Below are 21,073 nucleotides of genomic sequence, written 5' to 3'. Positions count from 1 at the left end.
AATAATGAATGAAGTAAAATACGGAAGAATCTTTAAAACAGTACTGAAAGTTTAATTTATACAATTTACCAAAATAGTGAAGAGAGCTATTCCACCATGTGGAAATCTTCTGCCCTAATTTACTATGGAATATACAGTAGTTTATTATTTCAAGATTAACTTATTTACAGGGCCTAAATCACTATAATTCTCAATGAGTTCACCATTGGGGTAAAGACGTAATCCAGCCCCAGCTGTGCTTCCAAATTCTGGGCATATACAAACAAGGAAACGTGGCCAAGAGTCCCTTTGCTCCTCTGGACTACCAATGTTAAACTTCTTTGGGTTTCATTTACTTCAAATCTATAATAAAGAGAATACATTCATTTTTCCTTATAAGCTTTTATTCAGCAGATAGTAGAGAATCTGAAACTCAGAAAAGGGCTCTTACGCAGCCTTCGGTTTACCTGCTCTGTTGCCACTCAATCATGCCTCGAGCACCGTCATTGGCATCAATAATAATTTGTGCAGTCAAGCCCTCTGAATCTGAAAAAGCACAGAAACATACCTTTAAATAAATGTAAGTAGTTAAAAAGAGAATTAGTTGATATAGAATTTAAAGACCTTTGGTATTATATAATTCCTAATATAGAGGTATTGCCAACATTACCCAAAAGATGTTTAAGAAAATAAGACATAAATACTTATAACATATGAAAGAGGAAACTTTTGCTAACAAGAACCACTGACTTACAGAAATCTAATCAACTGAGAACAGTATAAAATAAGCAACTGAACTTACGGTTAATTTCTATTATTTTAATCCATTTCAAGAGGAAAGGAAAATGGGGATAGTTGCAAGGAGTAGAAAGAGGAGGGGAAAAATGGGAAGAGAAAGGCAGGACGTGCTGCAGAGAAAAATACAGGTGTGAAAAAGAGACAGAGAGATACAGGGATACAAACAGAAGTTGAGAAGGTAGGACAGATGGGGGAATGTTAGGCGGAATAAAGACTAAGCTTAAAGTAAATTTCTCTTATCCCTTTTTACTCTGTATTCTGTCCACCAAGCTCAGTATGTTACCAATATCCATTATTCAGTCTTGAAATACTATCTAACCCTGTTACTGTTTTGTTCTGTTCTTTAATATGTTCATCCTTTATCTTTTAAATTTCAGAAGGTCCACCTTACTCTCGGATACGTATGACAGCTGTCTGGGTGAAGAATGGGTAAGGAAAGTGGAATTGTCTCTGAGTGAAGGGATCAACAATGTTGAAGAAAGAATATAAAATCAGGATTTGTGCCCATCAAGCTAGAAGCTACAGAGCACAAGCCCAGCCCCACCAGTTCCTAGCTGTTTGACTTCGGCATGGCACTTAGCTCAGCTCCCCCATCTATAAAATGGGCACACATAAGGAATAATGGTATTAATATACAAAACACTTGAAACAGGAGCATTAGAAAGCACTTATCAAAAGTTAAACTATTCAAATTACCTCTGAGTATAAGGAAATATGATGTACTCTGTCAGTTTTCCTAGTGTGAACAATAATTAACTTGTAATAATTGCTTGATGTAAACAGCCTACAGTTGTTGGAATCATATATTTCTTTTGCATAAAAATGGAAACTTTCCAAGTAATAATATAATGTTAAAAACTGATTATTCCCTTTTGCTATTTTCAAAGTTGTCATACTGAGCCTCAGAAGTGAATGAGGAACTCCCATTCCTCAGGCCCCTGCTCTGGGCCATGCTTCTCCCCCTTTAACTCAGACTAATTTTCCCTCTGCCCAGAGCACCTTCTAACCCAGAGGTCCCCAACCCCCAGGCCATAGACTAGTAGCAGTCCGTGGCCTGTTAGGAACCAGGCCACATAGCAGGAGGTGAGCGGCAGGCAGGTAAGCGAGTGAAGCTTCATCTGTATTTACAGCCGCTCCCCATCGCTCGCATTACCGCCTGAGCTCCGCCTCCTGTCAGATCAGCAGCGGCATTAGATTCTCATAGGAGCGCAAGCCCTACTATAAACTGCGCATGCGAGGGATATAGGTTGCGCGCTCCTTGTGAGAATCTAATGCCTGATGATCCGAGGTGGAGCTGAGGCAGTGATGCTAGCACTGGGGAGCGGCTGCAAATACAGATTATCATTAGCAGAGAGGTCTCACTGCACAGAGACCATAATAAATCCATTGCTTGCAGACTCTTATCAAAACCCTATCAGTTAAAGAAGATGTGGCACATATATACAATGGAATATTACTCAGCCTTAAAAAGAAACAAAATTGAGTTATTTGTAGTGAGGTGGATGGACCTAGAGACTGTCATACAGAGTGAAGTAAGTCAGAAAGAGAAAAACAAATACCATATCCTAACATATATATGGAATCTAAAAAAAAAAAAAAAAAAAAAGTGGTTCTGAAGAACCCTGGGGCAGGACAGGAATAAAGACACATAGAGAATGGACCTGAGGACACGGGGAGGGGGAAGGGTAAGCTGGGACGAAGTGAGAGAGTGGCATGGACTTACATATACTACCAAATGTAAAATAGATAGCTAGTGGGAAGCAGCTGCATAGCACAGGGAGATCCGCTCGGTGCTTTGTGACCACCTAGAGGGATGGGATAGGGAGGGTGGGAGGGAGACGCAAGAGGGAGGAAATATGGGGATATATGTATATGTATAGCTGATTCACTTTGTTATAAAGCAGAAACTAACACACTATTGTAAAGCAATTATACTCCAATAAAGATGTAAAAAAAAAAAAAAACCCTATCAGTGAGTGGCAAGTGAAACAAGCTCAGGGCTCCCACTGATTCTGCATTATGGTGAGTTGTGTAATTATTTCATTATATATTACAATGTAATAATAATAGAAGTAAAGTGCACAATAAACGTAATATGCTTGAGTCATCCCAAAACCATCCCCACCCCTGCCCTGGTCCTTGGAAAAATTATCTTCCACAAAACCGGTCCCTGTTGCCAAAAAGGTTGGGGACCGCTGTTCTAACCAAGGGATGGGGAGCAGGCTATTTCAGGGCAACTCACCACCAACCCCCACTAGGCCATCACACTTAAAACTTGTAGACAAAATTTCCAATATCAAATGTCCAAATCGTAAGCAAGAGTTTGTGTTTTAATAATAGGAATATATCTTTTTAAAGTAATCTACATAAAGTTGTACTAAGGTTCAAGTTTTACCTTTCAGTCTGTAATGAATTAACTGAGTCTTTTCTAAAGCATGAAAAGAAAGAGATAAAAGGTCAAAAAAGAAGCAGAGAACACAGCAAACAAACACCCTACTCAATCTAAGAGAAAATAAAAACATCTGAGAGTTTGGAGATCTAATGAAAATAGCAAATTAAATTTTAAAAGGAAAATGCCTTCATAAGAACTAATTCTATTTCGAACATTACAAATTTGGTTGTAAAATAAGTGTAATGTTTAAAAAGCATCACACAATTTTTAAATGTCTTTATGCTGTCCAATGTACAAAGCTACAATATATGATGGTCTTTAAATTTAAATAAATCTAAAAGCTCACATATTTACACATATAGCTGGGATTAGCAAACTTCACAATGATCACTTCTGATTAAAAAATGAAGAAACTTTACTTCATTTGCAGTGAGTAAACAGAAACAAACAAAAAAGCCCATCATACCTAGTCTAGGAGGAAATGAAGTTAAAGGAGCCATGATAAGTTCCACATAAGTTAAATTCACAAGGAAATATTCTTCTAGTTCTGGTACATCGTCCTGCAAAAATTACACCCATTAAGTTATCTATAATTATGTTCTCAAATTAATTACCTTGCAAGCTGTTTTTAAAAATTATCTTTTAACTATAAATATATATACTTAAATAGTATACAGAAAACATAAAATGCAAACATAGAGTAGAAAAGATTTAAATCAGAAAAAATAAACATGTCTTGGCAATGATTTTCTTGGATTTAACACTAAAAGCAAAAGCAATAAAAGCAAAAATAAACAAGTGGGACTATATCAAACTGAAAAGCTTCTGCACAGCAAAAGAAAACATCAACAAAAGAAAAAGCGACCTATGGAATGGGAGAAAATACTTGCAAATCATACATATCCAAAATATATCTAAAAAAGTCATACAACTCAATAGCAAAACAATAAATAATCTGATTTAAAATGAAGAGGGACAGAATAGAAATTTTTCCAAGGAGGAAATACAAACAGCCGACCTGTACATTAAAAGGTGCTCAACATCACTAATCCTCATAGAAATGCAAGTCAAAACCACAATGAGACATCGCCTTACATTTATTAGAATGGCTATTATCAAAAAGACAAGAGGTAAGTGTTGGTGAGAATGTGGAAAAAGAAGAACCCTTCACACTGTTGGTGGGAATGTAAATTGGTGCAGCCACTGTGCAAAACAATATGAAGGTTCCTCAGAAACTTAAAAATAGAACTACCAGCAATCCCACACCTGGGTCCAAAGGAAATGAAAACAGAATAGTGAAGCAGTATCTGCACTCCCATGTTCACTGCAGCATTATTCACGGCAGCAAAGTTATGGAAACAACCCAAGTGTCTGTCAACAGATGAATGGATAAGATGTGGTATATATATAAAATGGAATATTATTCAGCCACAAGAAAGAAGGAAATCCTTGCATTTTGGACAACACGGATGGACCCTGAGGGCATCATGCTAAGGGAAATAAGCCAGACAGAGGAAGACATACTGCATGGTGTGGAATCTAAAAAAAAAAGTCATACGCATAAAAACAGAGTGTAGAAAACTGGTTGCCAGTGGCTGTGCTGGGGTTGCAGGGGGAATAGGGAGGGACTGGTAAAAGAGTACAAACTCAGCTATAAGGTGAGTAAGGTCTGAGGATCTAAGGTAAAACATGGTGACTACAGCTGACAACACTGTACTGTATAATTGAAATTTGCTGGGACAATAGAACTTAAATGTTCTCACACACAAAAAAAGATAAATACATGAGGTGATGGATTTGTTAATTAACTAGATGTGGGGAATTCTTTCACAATGTAAACATATATCAAATCAACAGAATATACACTTCAAATATCTTATAATTTTATACATTTTTTTAGATTCTACATTAAGTTTACCATACAGTACGGGTTAAATATACTTCAGTAAAGCCGAAATTTTTAAAGAAACATAAAATTATTAAACTTACACCTTGTGGTATAGGTTATTAGGTTGAACCATATGAAACTGCTAATATTATATCATTTTTTACCTGGACTAATATAATATGTAAACCAATTATATAAATATACAAACTTAGTGTACCTTAAATATAAAGCTAAATATTTTAAATTACCTTAATATCCAATGATTAGAATGAGGAATAGAATAATACTATGGGAAAAATATAGGCTTTGCAGTCAAAGAGACCTAGTACCAAATTTCTGTAATTTTAGGTGAGTTACTTAAATTTTAAGGCCTCAATTCTGGCATCTTTATAATAAGGGAAGTAACTGCTACTTTGGGGATTGTAATAATGATTAAAAATAATGTGTATGGAGTACCTGGCCTAGAGAGAGTCCCTACAAAGTGACAGATATTTGTGATGGTTAATTTTAATACAATATTACTATTAATCGCTAATAAGGCAGTTGCTCAAAACATGAGGACGAGCAAAACCCACATCAGTAGTAACCAGACAGCCAACAATATTGTGACATAGAAACCCAATGTATATATATGAATATATAATATCAGTACATACACCTCTCTCTTCATTGTATTTAATGGAGATGTGCTGGCATGTGAAAAAATAAGAAAATGAAGGTCACAGTTTCTATCTTCTGTAATACAGGGACCAATGTGAGTTACAGAATCAGCGATGTAAAAGGGACTGTCCCCCACCTACCCGCACTGTTCCCCACCTCCATGCAACAACTCTCCCCATCATGCCCCAGGCTGGCTTATTTCTGTAAATACAGGCTTGCAGTCTCTTAATCTTGTGCTACTCTGAGAACAGAAACGACTGCAAAAACCTGAGGAGAAAAAACAAAACTTTGAAACCTTGTGTTCATAAAATAAGACTGTAAACCAGACCTCTGAAGGTGGCTATATATTTTCTGCTTTAAAAACCAATGTATCTAAGGAATAATCCATTTATTTGTATTCAATTACATTAATAGATTATATATTTGGAAGAAGACTTACCTTAAAGTTTTATAAAATCTTGTGTTGTATGTCACGTACTGAAATAACATTACCCTTCATCTTACGGCTTTAGAGTTCTCATACTACCATATTAGGTCACAGTGCCACAGTAATCAACAAAATAAGAATTACTGATTTCAGATGGTAGATGGTTTACAGTACTTATAATTTTGTAAAAGTAAAAGGCCTCTGAGAAAAATTAAAACTTTAAAAAATAGAACCCCAAAATACATAGTAACTGAAAATTATTTTTCTGAGGCAATATTCATTCCCTCTCTTTCTCCCTTCCCCTACCCCTCCACCCCACACACTGTGTCCTACCCTCTCCATATGTACTATTTTCATAAACTTCTTGGAAATGAATTTAGGTAGTTGAAACACTAAGTCCCAAAACAACACAAGATTTCCCAACATGAAAAGTCATTTAAAACACAATTTCAGTCAGAAATGACTACTTTAAGTTTGACCATAATCACATTTTATACCATCAGCCTCTAGTGAGTTTCTCACTATCTCTATTTTAACCAGTCCTAACAACTAAGTCACTGACCTACATGGCTTTGCTAGTTCAATGAATCTTTTGGAGTAATCAAAATGCTCCTTTAGAATCTCTTAGGCCAATGACATCTTAAACGGGACTGCCCTAAGGAAATTTTCTTTATCACAAGTTGTTTCTGTGATAAAATACACAACAACAGACCAGCCTATCTAGACAAGAACAGAATCCCGTGTGATTTAAAAAAAAAAAAAAGTCAATAAAAGAAATAAGCTGATTTAAAGACACCAGAACATTTAATCAACTTCTACTTTTTATCTGGTTAGTCACGTTTAATACAGTAATAGCAAAATAAGCGTTTTACCTCAAGTATAGTAATGTTGATGGCTGCTGCTGTTGCCCCTTCTTCTAAAATGAGAAAGCCAATTACTGGGACAAAGTCAACATTTGGCTCAGCTAGGTTTCCTTCTGTTTGGTTCTTTAGACTCAACATTCCAGGAACTGTGGTATATGTGACATTAATGGCTCCTAATTGAATTGGATGGGAAGGGATTTTAAAATTATTTAAAATTAAAAAATAGTATCTCATTATGAACTTGTTGACTTGACTTTCCTAAAAGCATGTCAGTAGCTGTATTATTGGCCCCAATTCCTCACGCCTTCCTCTGTTCTTAGCCTTTACCATGTAATGGCTCAGTGATGTTGCACTGTGGTCAAGGCATCCCTGCCTACCTCTAGACTTTTGAGTTTGACTGTGTGACTTATTTTGGCTACTAATACAAGGTAAAAGTGATGGTGCGCTAGTTCTGAGCCTAGACTTTATGGGGTCTGGCGTGTTTTTGCTTGCCTTCTTATGCCTCTACTGGTTCCAGGAGAAGAATGAGAGACACATGGAATACAGCCACCCTAGGCAAGCCCAGACTCAGTTAGTGGACCCACAGCTGGCCCATTACCATATGCTGCTGAGACTTTATGATTGTTTGTTGCACAGCATTCTGTGATGCTAGATAAGTTCCTTTAATCTTTCAGAAATAAAGAAGTTATAAAGTCCTGTCCTGAATTAAGAAATATTGTTTTCCTGTACCTGATTTATTCTAGCAATGGCTTTCATCCACCCTAGTAGAATATTTAAAAAGCACCTGCCTGGAAACTCCATTCATTCTAGAGTAACACAAACCTAGAGATCCAAATTCTCTGTTGATGAAAAGCTGAATTGTCATGTTAGCCTCCTGTAGCAAAACAAATCTTGACGAAAGAGCAAAATTTAACACTCCATGTGGTTCATCACTGGCTTCTATGGTCAGAACAGCTGCATATCCTTGAGTGTCAAGCAGAGCAGTTCCTGCTGGTGGAACTCCTAAGAAAGTCAGGGACCACAAGAAATCTAACAGTGACTTGACCTTAACTTCTAAATACTTAAAATATAACCCCACTTTTTGAAACCTATTAAAGTAACCGGAAAGTGGAAAGTGGTTACTCCTCTAACAGAAATCTTCAGGGTGACAAACAGAAGTTACCTTTTAGTTTTTTTTTTCTTCTTAGAGAGCAAATTTTTTTTCCCCCCTTTGGCTCGACCTATTATTGTCATTATGTGCTATACTGGTCATATGAATTACAGAAATTGATTAGAAACTGAGGAAAATACCCAGATAACTTGCTCAAATTAGTAAATCTAATTTATCCATAAAACTGATCCAGAATCCAAATTGGTCAGCTTAGTATAAAATTAATTTCATTAAATTCTACCTTTGGAAATATATTTTACTCCATAGGAAATATTTAGCAAAATTTTTAGAGGTTTTAACTTGAATCCATAAAGATAAGTATTTTCATTCTGAGCTGATTCTTTTGGATCTAAATGTTATGGGGCAGATGATATTTAAATAACATTTTTAAAATTGCTATGCATCTAACTGTTAAATATAGAGACAGCAACTATTATTTTTTTCTCAAAAGAATAATACACCAGAAAAATAATTTAATTAAATTCTGCATTACCTTGTGTCCTGACATCATACAGAATGACCTGGTACACTTCTTTCTCCTCAGGAATATTGTCATCCAACAGATGCACAGATATTGTTTTATTCAGTGACCCCTATGTCAAACAGAAAGAAATTCATCCCTCTACTGTCACTGAGCACAAACTATCTCCTGCTTTTACTGGCCTTATAAATTGTGCATCCAACTATATTTTCACTTAAACAAAGTGTTCTGTGGCTTAAAAAATAAATTAAATAAAAAACCACTGACTCATAAGAAAACAGGCTTAAAGTAGATAGGGAACAACTGTGGAAGATTCTGAGTGCTGAGCTCATGAATATAGATCTTATCTAGTGAGTAATGTAGCCCTATTGAAAATTCCAGACAAAGCAATAAGTTGGAGAGATTTCTATGGCAGTGGTTAATGGGAAAAACTGGAGTATGGAAAAGAAGACCAGTGTTGTAGGGAAACCAGTTATTAGAAGTCAAATGTAGTCCTCAAGGAAGAAGGTTATAGGGATTAGGCTTAATATTGAGGGAGTGGAAATGAAGAGAAAAAGAATTAAACAATTTACCAAACAAGAATTCATATCAAGTGAGCGTGGAGAAAAGAAGACAAAGAGAAACAATAAAGTAGTGCTAACTTTCTACCCAAGAACTGCTTTCTTATAGTTATTTTCCACCAATCATCTTCTTTCAAACTGTCAGCAAGAGCTTTTAAATGTAACCTCAAAAATACCTTGTGAACAGAAGATAAACAGACATTTGTTTCTCAGGCTCTATTTGCTGTTTCATAGCAGTGAAACATTTAAGTTCCAAGTGCACTGAAAGACGGTACGAGGTAAGAGGGGTAAGAGAAGAGGGACAAGCAGTACTCATCATCTTCAGAATGACGCAGTTGACACCAACAGTGGGAGGGCAAGAAAGCAACAAGAGGGCTTGCCTCAAATACAAAGTCAACTTTTTCTGTTTCCTTAAAGGAGATCTACCTAGTACATACGGAAAAACAAACCCCCTCCTTAATTCTTAGAAATTCTTTGAGTAATGTTCTTCCTTTAGGTTTCTAAGGAAGCAGCTCCCTCGTGGATCTCGATTAACCTTTGTATTATGCAATCAGAGTTTTCCCATTTTCCTCACAAAACACAGTTACCTCTGGATATTGCAGTAAAGCTTTTCTTGGTGGTATTACCTCAGGAAAGAAGAGTTGTCCAGTAAAATTAGCAAAATTGAGTTCTAGGTTTTGCCCAATAATTTTCCAGTTAACAGTAACATTTCCTCGACCAGGGGGTGTTCTCATCACATGGAATTGTAAAATTTCTCCTGCAGGTGAAATGTACAGATTGATGAATGCTTAATGTAAAATGAGCTTAACATTTGAAGTCAACAAAACCCAAATCCCAAACATGCAACTACTACGGTACCTTTTCTAAGAATATTACAAAGCTGTTCTATTTGCAATTTTCTAGAAGCTTTATACATGCTTATTGTTTATTAACACATTATTGCTTATCCCACTTCTAAATACTTCCATTTAGTAGAACTTCAGGAAGTTTAACATGTAAAAGTTACAAAAGCACATGCTAAAATGGAAAACACAAACTTTTATACACTCCAAAACATGCACCAGAACATAAATGTTCTGTAAATTAAAGAAAATAATTAAGTCCTCATGGTCAAAACTAGTAATAACACAAGTAAATTCTTCCTTCACTTCCCAAAAGGACAAAAATTCCTTACACTGGTATGCAATGTGATTTTACACAATGCATGCATAAAAATGCTTGCAAATACCTGAAAATCACATTTCTTGAAATTATAACTTACATATACCATCAATGATTTTGTTTTATAGAAAGAAATACAAAGGAAAGGTGTCAAATCTGTATATCAACCTCTGTAACTTCACCAAAGTTACAGCTATCCTTCCTGGATAAATGAGGCATTTTAGATACTTTCCATTCCTGGCTTTTATCCTCATGTAATATTTTGTAAAATTGAAGAAAATCATAAAAGTCATTTCTTCTAAATTGCTGGAAGTGAAAAGTAAGCTCCTAGGGAGTACTGGTGATGGCCATGTGTCTTCCTGAAAATATGCTGAATTCAAAAGTTTTATGATGATGAACAGAAGTTAAGGTACATTAATGAACTATATTACTAAAAACTAATAATTGTTAAAAGATAAATGAATTCATGTTTAAAAGGCTTTAAAGAACACATCCTTATAGCATAGACATATAGTTGAAATCCATGCATGCTCATTAAAAATATCACTTTTACTTAGTTATCCAAATAAATACACACTTCTGACACTTTTAAATGAGGAGAGTAGCAATAACACAGTAAAATATAAACACCCTTTCCAAATATGTTTTAACTACCACAGTTTTTTAAATTTTTAAAATAATAAAATTAAATAATTATTTCTAATAGAAAGGTTTCTTAAAATATCATAAATTCATTAATTTAGAGATTATCTTATTTCAATACTAAAAAACAAAATAAATTTTTCATACTAAATTTAAGCATACATAACTTTAATACATTTATTACATAAATTATTTTGGGACAGCAGAAAATATAAGAAAGCAAAACAGAAAGACTTCTTTTTTTTTTTTTCTTTTTGCGGTATGCGGGCCTCTCACTGTTGTGGCCTCTCCCGTTGCGGAGCACAGGCTCCGGATGCGCAGGCCCAGCGGCCATGGCTCACGGGCCCAGCCGCTCCGCGGCATATGGGATCCTCCCAGACCGGGGCACGAACCCGTATCCCCTGCATCGGCAGGCGGACTCTCAACCACTGCGCCACCAGGGAGGCCCCAGAAAGACTTCTAAATAAAATTTCCTAAAACAGTTCAATGTTTAATGTATACATTTTAAAATATTTCAATTAAAAAAAAATTTTTTTAATTGTTATCACAATAGCAGACTATGACTTGGATGTTTTTATTGAAACATAAAGGAAATGTTATTAGAAATCAGAGTGTCCAAAGGTTAGGATATAATTGAAAGAATGGGTACAATCAGCCATAATTGCCATGCCATTTAAAATTTTTATACTTATATAACTCATATGAATAAAACACAGGCAATACAATGAAACCCTGGAGTCTCTCTATTGTATACCAGGCAGAATTTCTCAAGGGTTTATTACTGAATGGCAGAGAGAGAGAACCTTGGAGTTATTAAGCTCTTTCATCTACAGTGTTGTCTGGTGACCCAAATAAAAAGGTATACAGAGTCATGGTTTTCAATTTTTTTTAAATCACAAAACCTAGTAATATTTCAAAATGAAAATTACAGATGTTTGAACAACTGCTAAAAATGCAGTGGAAATACAAGTGGCAAAAAAAATGTAGGTCAATGAAAATCCATATTGAAGGGGAACCTGTAAATATCATAGTAAAAAAAATTATGGTTGTAAGATGGTACATAGAGATTTAGGAATAAATACACCATTAAAGGCAAAACTAAAAATGAAATGCTAAGGAGAGAAAAAAGTAAAATCCTCCTACAAACTTATTACATGTAAAAATGCTCAGTCTAGGGCTTCCCTGGTGGCGCAGTGGTTGAGAGTCTGCCCGCCAATGCAGGGGACAAGGGTTTGAGCCCTGGTCTGGGAGGATCCCACATGCCACGGAGCAACTGGGCCCGTGAGCCACAACTACTGAGCCTGTGCGTCTGGAGCCTGTGCTCTGCAACAAGAGAGGCTGTGATAGTGAGGCTCGCGCACCGCGATGAAGAGTGGCCCCCCGGGCTTCCCTGGTAGCACAGTGGTTGAGAGTCCGCCTGCCGATGCAGGGGACACAGGTTCGTGCCCCGGTCCGGGAAGATCCCACATGCCGCGGAGCAGCTGGGCCCGTGAGCCATGCCCGCTGAGCCTGCACATCCGGAGCCTGTTCTCTACAACGGGAGAGGCCACAACAGTGAGAGGCCCACGTACCGCAAAAAAAAAAAAAAAGAGTGGCCCTCGCTTGCCACAACTAGAGAAAGCCCTTGCACAGAAACGAAGACCCAACACAGCCATAAATTAATTAATTAATTAATTTTAAAATGCTCAGTCTAATACCACTTGATATCACCTTTGAAAATTTAATGTTACCATGCAAGAATTTAACTTGCAAGAAAATATTACAAGAAACACAATTTGAAGCACAACACACACACAAAGGTAAACCAAGTATTCCTTAAACACATAATTTCATGAGCCTATTAAAAATCACATCAAAAGCATAAATAGTGTGAAGATTTTCCTAAGAATCAAAATAGAGGCAGACTGCCAAGAATCAGGTCCATTTAAAATGCCTACGAGGGGGCCTCCCTGGTGGCGCAGTGGTTGAGAGTCCGCCTGCCGATGCAGGGGATACGGGTTCGTGCCCCGGTCTGGGAGGATCCCATATGCCGCGGAGCGGCTGGGCCCGTGAGCCATGGCCGCTGAGCCTGCGCATCTGGAGCCTGCGCGTCCGGAGCCTGTGCTCCGCAACGGGAGAGGCCACAACAGTGAGAGGCCCGCATACCGCAAAAAGAAAAAAAAAAAAAAAATGCCTACGAGGGACTTCCCTGGTGGTGCAGTGGTTAAGAATCTGCCTGCCAATGCAGGGGACAAGGGTTCGACCCCTAGTCCGGGAAGATCCCACATGCCACGGAGCAACTAAGCCTGTGTGCCACAACTACTGAGCCTGTGCTCTAGAGCCCGCAAGCCACAACTACTGAAGCCCACGTGCCACAACTACTGAAGCCCATGCGCCTAGAGCTCGTGCTCTGCAACAAGAGAAGCCACCACAGTGAGAAACCCACACACCATAACAAAGAGTAGCCCCCGCTCACCACAACTAGAGAAAACCCATGCTCAGCAACAAAGACCCAACACAGCCAAAGATAAATAAAAAAATAAATTTATTTATTTATTTAAAAAAAAATCCTTCTAGGAAGGATTACCAGAAAGCTACCTTCTACCTAGAGGAGAAGTCAAAGAACATAGGAAAAGGAAAAAATTAGAAACAAGTGCTCATTCTAAATACAAGGGAAGGACAGAAGATATGTCCTAAAGAAGGAAGCTAAAATTTTCAGACAGCCAATATTTTACCACACTGCCTTCTAGTTTTTGCCCAGAATGAAGATCTAGAGAGGGCCCTCCCCAACTAAAGAGTCTGACTAATTCCTGGAAGATCATCTTGATATGAAATCTAGAGTCCACCAAAAATCGGTGATACATTTTAACTCTAAGCAGAAGATCTAAGACCAAAAAAAAAAAAAAAAAGGATTTCCCTGGCAGTCCAGTGGTTAAGACTTCACACTTCCACTGCAGGGGGCATGGGTTCGATCCGTGGTCTGAGAACTAAGATCCTACCTGCCACGTGGCACGGCCATAAAAGACCAAAAAACAAGGAAGATCTATCATATGGGTTCTAGACCTAGCCTAACACAAATAAGAAATATGAATATAAAATTCATTTTAATAACCCAGAGTATTTCGTGTATTTCTTCCTAAAACAAATCAGGATTGTTTTTACACAGATAAACGTCAACTACAATGTGTATAAAAATAATGGAAAACTAAAATACAGGAAATATATTTTAATAGATTCATGTATACGTGGTATACAGGAACCATCCAAACTGTGCTCTACAATTAATAGAAAATGACTTAAAACAATTACAGGGATACGAAATAATATGAAACACAAACTGTCAATAAGAAAAAAAGTTGAGTGTTTCTAATATAGCAGTTCGATATATATTTTTAAAGAATCACATCTCTTGTTCAAATCTTTACCTAGAAAAAATACATGCTGTCTCTGAGAAAAGGAGAAATTTTAAATCCACTGAACATGACATAATGATTATGATGCTGCAGAGATGTGTGAAGTGAAACGTTTAACACAGATTTATAAAGAGCACATTTACACATACTTTGCAACCACAGTAAAAATCTATTGTCCTATATTTCTAAAGTCTGCCCATTACATTTGAAAGCAAGTAATATTTACCACTGGGCATCTGTCCAATTGCTTTAGGACAAAAATGCAGAAATAGGATTCTACAGAATTCAATACACTTTTAAACACTAAGGCAATTCCTCCCCATGAAATGAAAATGTATTCTAGAGCCAGAAATTCAGCATTGTCCACATTTTAAACCTAATCACATAAATGAAACTCCAACACTAAGTCAAAAGCAATGTTAACATTGTCAAAAGCCTACATGGCATGATTTTTTTACCCCACTTCTTTAGCAGTTATCTTTGAAGAATCACCATGTTTTCATTTTTAGAAACATCTGCTTGATATACATTTCTCTATGCAATTTTGCAGTAATACAAAGAATACATGCACAAAATACTGAATTCTTGAGGTTAGACATAATGTTTTTGAAAAAAGAAAATTAATTTAGACTATAGGAAAAGATTTAGGAGGAAAGGGAAAGAAAAATAAATTTAAAAAAATAGAAATTCCTACCAATTTTTATTTAGAAATTGTAAAAATTCTAGGGAGTACTGATTAATGAAAGCAATTCATTGTTCTATTTCCTGTACCAAACTCATGCTCATAGATTGATATGATGAAGCAGATAGGATATGCTTTTGATATGATAAAGCAATAACACATTTGGACCACGTGTTTTAATGACTAATCATTTTTTCTCTTTGCATCCTCTGCAGATATTTAGCTGTTGGAGACGAAAGAGACCACAATCTGGTTTTCAGGTGTTAAGTTCGTTCAGGTGAAAGAGAACACAGGTGCCAAGACCCTGCAGTTTCCCCAAGATGACTTGGTGCTCAGCACAAGGGTCTGGGTTTCTTCAGAGCCTCCAACCCACCACCACTGTCACCACCCAGACTCCCATAGGATGCGTGTAATGACGCTAGCTCCTTTACGGTTAAAATGCCCTTCAAGTGATCCTGGACATCCAAATACTTTTGTATTCTTAAAAAAAAAAAAAAAATCCCATCATATTGCTGAAAATCACATACCTAGTCCAGCTCTGTGTTCTCCCTTAAATCTAATCCCTTCTGGTCCCTGAACTTATTTATACCCACCCCCATGCCACTAACACTTTTATTCTCTTCTACATTGCCTTCTTCTCTATATTTCTTCAACAAAACAAAGCAAGTCCAAAATACTCTACGCTTTAATCTGGTTTCTCCAATTTTTCTCCTTTCCTTGCTCACAGAGCCAACAAACAGAATATCCCCTAAGGCAGTGCTTCTCACCCCTAATGCAGTGAAGGACAGGGTTTTGTTTTGTTTTGATAATTTTTTTTTAGTTTTCTTTTATCTGAAAGTATCTTTATTTCACTTTCATTCTTGACAAATGTTTCCAGTAGTATAGAATTCTGGGTTGACTTTATTCTGCTTTGAGCACTTTTTTTTTTTTTTTTTTTTGTGGCTGCGCTGGGTCTTTGTTGCTGCACACGGGTTTTCTCTAGTTGCAGTGAGCGGGGACTACTCTGTTGCAGTGCGCGTCATTGCGGTGGCTTCTCTTGTTGCGGAGCACGGGCTCTAGGCACATGGGCTTCTGTAGTTGTAGCAGGTGAGTTCAGTAGTTGCAGTGTACGGGCTCTAGAGCGCATGGGCTTAGCTGCCCCGCAGCCTGTGGATCTTCCCAGACCAGGGTTCGAACCTGTGTCCCCTGCATTGGCAGGTGGATTCTTAACCACTGGACCACCAGGGAAGTCCCAGACAAGGGGTTTTTGTCTGTTTTTTTGTTTTGTTTTGTTTTGTTTTCCTTGATCTATCATAAACTGACATTTTTGTAAAACACAATAAAACAAATGACTAGATAAGTTAAATGGCAAAAAGAACACACATATAAAATGTAAGCCCATAGATATCACTTTTGGATATCACAGCAAAATGAAATCGTTATAAAAGTCTCTAGAAAAGATTCTTTCAATTTTCAAACTTATCTTGTCACAAATCAAAAGCAAACACTTTGTGTGCAGACGTCAGCTTGAGGACCATACTCTGAGGAGCACTGCCCCCAAGGCTTCTACAGTCCTGTCTTTTGTTATCCTTAGTTATTTGCTTTCCATGCCAGGTTTTCCTTTAAAATTCCTCTGCAGTTACTACTGTTCCCTCTAGCCCATTTGGGAATCTAATCTCACTTGTTGCCCATGTTAGTACGAGACACGCTGGTTACTTTCTTCTGATAACTAATGAAAACACATTCTTATTTTGGTCTCTTCCCACCTCTCTGGCAGAGCCTTCTTTCCCCTTTGCCTTTTGCCTGTCCCAGCACCTTACCCTGGTGTCCCACATAGCTCCATCCTTGACAACTTGCTTTTCTCCCTCTATCCACTAAGATCTTAATTTTAGATCTTTAATTTTCCTGATTTCAATGATTATCTCTAAAAATCCAATTTCCACCCCTAGCTTAAGGTAGAGTCAGATTCTCTCACCAAATTTCCTCCCCTCACATAGACACTGTTACTCAAATTCATTATCCTTCCAACTCAAATCTTGAAATATTTACCCGACGTTCCTGCATTGTCGGGTTCTGCAGTAGATGTAAGTTCAAGCAAAACAAGTTTCTTCTCACAAGGTGCCCTATAGCATAAGCTCTGGATTCAGACAACACTAGGTTTAAGCCCCACCATGAATAACTATGTGCTGGGTAATCCCTCTAACATTCAGTTTCCTTGTGTGAAAAACTGGTGTATATCGTCACACCCACTTCATAGCCCTGTTAAAATTAAGTGAAATGATGGATATAAAATGTCTGGCATGCAGAAAACACTCAATAAGTGTTATTGTTGTTGTCATTATTATTGAGATTAACTTCTCTTCCAGTGACTTTTTACTGTATTATACTACAAATAAGTTTTCGAGAGTTGATGATCTGTCTTTAGATTGACTTATAGCAATTTGTTAGTCACTTTTACTCACTATTGCTATGACAACATGAGATTCTAAACCGTTAATAAAAGGAAAGAGTATTGGGAAATGGCTCAGATATTTGCATTAAGTTAAATAAACTTGCAACTTGGGAGTACAGTAAGGTAAAAGGTGATGCACACTAAAATGCATTCAGTTTCCAGCACAGCCACTAACTAGCTATATGATTCTGTCCAGTCACTTAATCTCTCTGTCTCAGTTTTCTCATCCATAAAGTCGAAGTCCAAATGCATGATTTATATCCTTTTCATTTCTTAACTCTTTTAGGTACAATTATTTTTTAATTTTAAACACAAATTATAGTGAAACAGACTATAAATACCAGTTTTATCTCAAACAGACTTATTCAAAGACAAAAACACTGCTATAATGGTTTAAACAAAAAGTAGCCTATAAATGTGAACCCTATAAATGATGTAAAATATTAAGATTCGAGGAAATTACTGTTTTTTTATGGGAAAAGAGGACATTGTAGAACTTTTTTCTGGTTTGGCACTTTGTTCATAAAATATACAAACATATAAAATCCAGGCTAAAATATTCACTGATCAGAAACTGCTATTTTCTTTTGAACAGAGAGCCAATATTTCACCATTTAACATCAACAGCTACCACTGAGCACATAAACACTATGTGCCCAGAACTATGCTAAGCACTTTACATTTATCCACTTAATCCTCACACAGAAACCTATGAAGGAAGTAGTATTTCCCTTCATTTAACAGATGAGAAAGCTGAGCATCCTAGGTTTGACCAATTTCATTAAAACCACACTAGTGGGGAGTGGCAAGCTAGAACACAATACCAATCTGCGAGGCTCCTAAATCTGGTTAAACAGTTCACTATACAGCCCTCTCCCAAATAAGCTCCATGTACATTAACAAACCCAGCTGTACAAAATAATGAAAGAATTTTTAAAACGGGAAACTTTAAAAAACTAGACAAAAAATGACATCCATGGAAAAGAGAATAAATGTGCTCAACAAAAAAAGGAACCCACCTTCATGACCTATGACAGATCTGGAAGCGGTCTGAAAGCCAACAACTCCTGCCACATTGTCATTGGCCAAAATGTTCACTCTGACGGTGTCGGAACTGGGCAAAATTCTACTTCCGCCTTCGGTGTACACCAAGCTAACTATGATGCTTTCATCATCCTCTGGCTCAGAATCATCCAAAATGGTTAAAATGGCTATCTTTTTGGTTTCACCTATAAAGAATTAATGGAATAAAACCTAAGTAAGAAAATCATCAATAGAGAATTCACAAAGGTCCAAGATAACTTCTTTCAAAGACAAAAGTTAAGTAAAAATACATGAGTGAATTATAACAGTTCAATACCATGAGTAATATTAGTGCCACTATAAGCAAATGTTGTATGTAAGCCTGTATACCCTTTCACCTATAAAAGACTGTAAAAATTTCATTAATATGGGCAGATTGTGGAAAAGGACATTTTGAATTATGGAAGTTAAAGGGTAGAATTATTTCAAGGAATCATGGTTTTACTTCCTGATCTTTAGCCTAGAACCATGACCTAGCTAGGGGAAGAGGTTCTGAAGCATCTACTGTTTAGAAACAGACCCCTCTAGAAAGTGGGGTCTCATTCTCGTTTTGGCATTACCATGAATGATTTTCATGTAATCAAGCCAAAACTTCTCTGAAAGACCAGGAACCCTTAGGGAATAGTGGTCAAAATAGGAAACAGAAAAAGGATGGTAAATTCTGAGCAAGAGAACCCACATAAATGGGATAAGTCTTCGGGGAGCCAGATGAGATGACAACATCAAATACTAGTCTCCAGGATTTGGGCAATAAGGGAAGGAGACAGAAAAGGAATTCAAAGGGACACACAACAGCAACAAGGGCCAAGCAATCTACTTTGCAATTTGGTCTAGGACCCCACTAGTAGATAGGGCATCACTGAAAACCCCCAAACCCAACACTGCTTCTGCTGTTCACTTACAGTGTTCCCCATCTAATTCTTTGCCACTTTCTGGAAAGAGGTTGAAAGGGTGAGAAAAGGCAGGAGAAAGGAGAAAGTGGATGTGAATGCATGTTCTCTCTCACACACGACCCTGGTATATTTTATCAATTCAGTGTCAAGGTTGCCTCAAGAGAGTATATATTATCTGAGAATCTAGGTTAACTATAAAATATAGTCCATTTTGTGTGATTCTAAAGTTACAATTCAAGGTAATACTAATTTGTATAATGCCACTACTTTAATATGATAGCTTCTTTATTGTTACCAAAGCCATTAAAAAAATCTAACTTTAAAATTTTCATCTCCATTCCCTCCTCAAATTTCATTATTTCCTTTGAAATAGGGAGAAATGTTACCAGTTACTAACCTGTGCACACACACAAACCCATGCATCAAGCATATCATTATTCCATTGTTCCCAAAACCATTTACTAGGAAACAATCATTTTTGAGAAGTTTTATACTATTTTAAAAATTTACTCTAAAATATAATGCTTATTAGATGTTTCAAAAAGTATATAATCTATATGTATCATGACCCCGGACTACTGTTTCCAAAAAAGTATATGCATTAAAATTAAATGATAAAAGATGCAATGAATTGCTCTAAGATATGGAATTGTGAATAACATTTACTTCCTTCATTTTGTTGTATAACCTGAAGTTTTCATGAATAAATATTACTTTTCAATCAGAAAAACACTATGTTAAAAAACTGTATGGGGGCTTCCCTGGTGGCGCAGTGGTTGAGAGTCCGCCTGCTAATGCAGGGGACGCGGGTTTGTGTCCCGGTCCGGGAGGATCCCACATGCCGCGGAGCAGCTGGGCCCGTGAGCCATGGCCGCTGAGCCTGCACGTCCGGAGCCTGTGCTCCGCAACGGGAGAGGCCACAACAGTGAGAGGCCCACATACCACAAAAAAAAAAAAAAAAAAAAAAACTATATGGAATTTATAATTGGCTAAATCAGGATTTAAATAATGATCTCAGTAAAGATATCGTTTTTCTACCCAAAGAAAACTATTTTAAATATATGAACTTTTGAAATTTTCAAATATAAATGATTCAACCAACCCTGGAAAAGAATCAGAGAATCTGACCCTAATTCTAATTATTGTCCAAGTTCTCTGTAATTTCATTGTTCATGAAAATTTAAAATAGTGGTCCCATCCAAGTCTAAGAACAGTATTATAAGTTGATCTACCACTAGTCTTAATTTAATATGAATCAACTCACCAAAGTTTATGCTATTTATACTTACAAATTATTTTCTTTGGAGGTTTATCCTGATTTGTCTAGTGCACATGAAAAAGCTTCCCAGTTAGTACCCATTTTCCTAGCTACCAATACTTCTTACCCACGCTTGGTTGTAGCTACATGGCTCATTCTTGTAAATTCCCTTACAAAATTAAAAGTTGCTTTAGAGCTGCCTCTACACTTCCTGAAAGGTTCTGCTACCACACATAAAAGGGATACAATTCTCACATTCCCTGAAAATCTTTTCAATAAACTAAAAAGATACACATGTAGGGCCCTATGTCATGGGCCTACATATGTCATGTC

The 21,073-nt window shown here is 36.9% G+C and overlaps 1 protein-coding gene across 1 annotated transcript in view; it reads right to left on the bottom strand.

Moving 5' to 3' along the window:
* Positions 1 to 21,073, bottom strand: part of ADGRV1 (adhesion G protein-coupled receptor V1) — a 525,892-nt gene that overhangs the window by 412,136 nt on the left and 92,683 nt on the right. Inside the window, exons 33-40 of the mRNA XM_060091810.1 lie at positions 18,526 to 18,735; positions 9,825 to 9,955; positions 8,651 to 8,750; positions 7,830 to 8,009; positions 7,017 to 7,180; positions 3,636 to 3,729; positions 447 to 525; positions 204 to 342 (exon numbers count right to left, since the gene is read on the bottom strand). Coding sequence (XP_059947793.1) covers positions 204 to 342; positions 447 to 525; positions 3,636 to 3,729; positions 7,017 to 7,180; positions 7,830 to 8,009; positions 8,651 to 8,750; positions 9,825 to 9,955; positions 18,526 to 18,735 — 1,097 coding nt within the window. The remainder of the gene's footprint in view (positions 1 to 203; positions 343 to 446; positions 526 to 3,635; positions 3,730 to 7,016; positions 7,181 to 7,829; positions 8,010 to 8,650; positions 8,751 to 9,824; positions 9,956 to 18,525; positions 18,736 to 21,073) is intronic.

This window comes from Mesoplodon densirostris, chromosome 3 (genome assembly GCF_025265405.1).
Source record: "Mesoplodon densirostris isolate mMesDen1 chromosome 3, mMesDen1 primary haplotype, whole genome shotgun sequence".
Taxonomy (NCBI): Eukaryota; Metazoa; Chordata; class Mammalia; order Artiodactyla; family Ziphiidae; genus Mesoplodon; species Mesoplodon densirostris.
The sequence above is the reverse complement of the archived record's forward strand: the minus strand, read 5'-3'. Positions and strand labels throughout refer to the sequence as shown.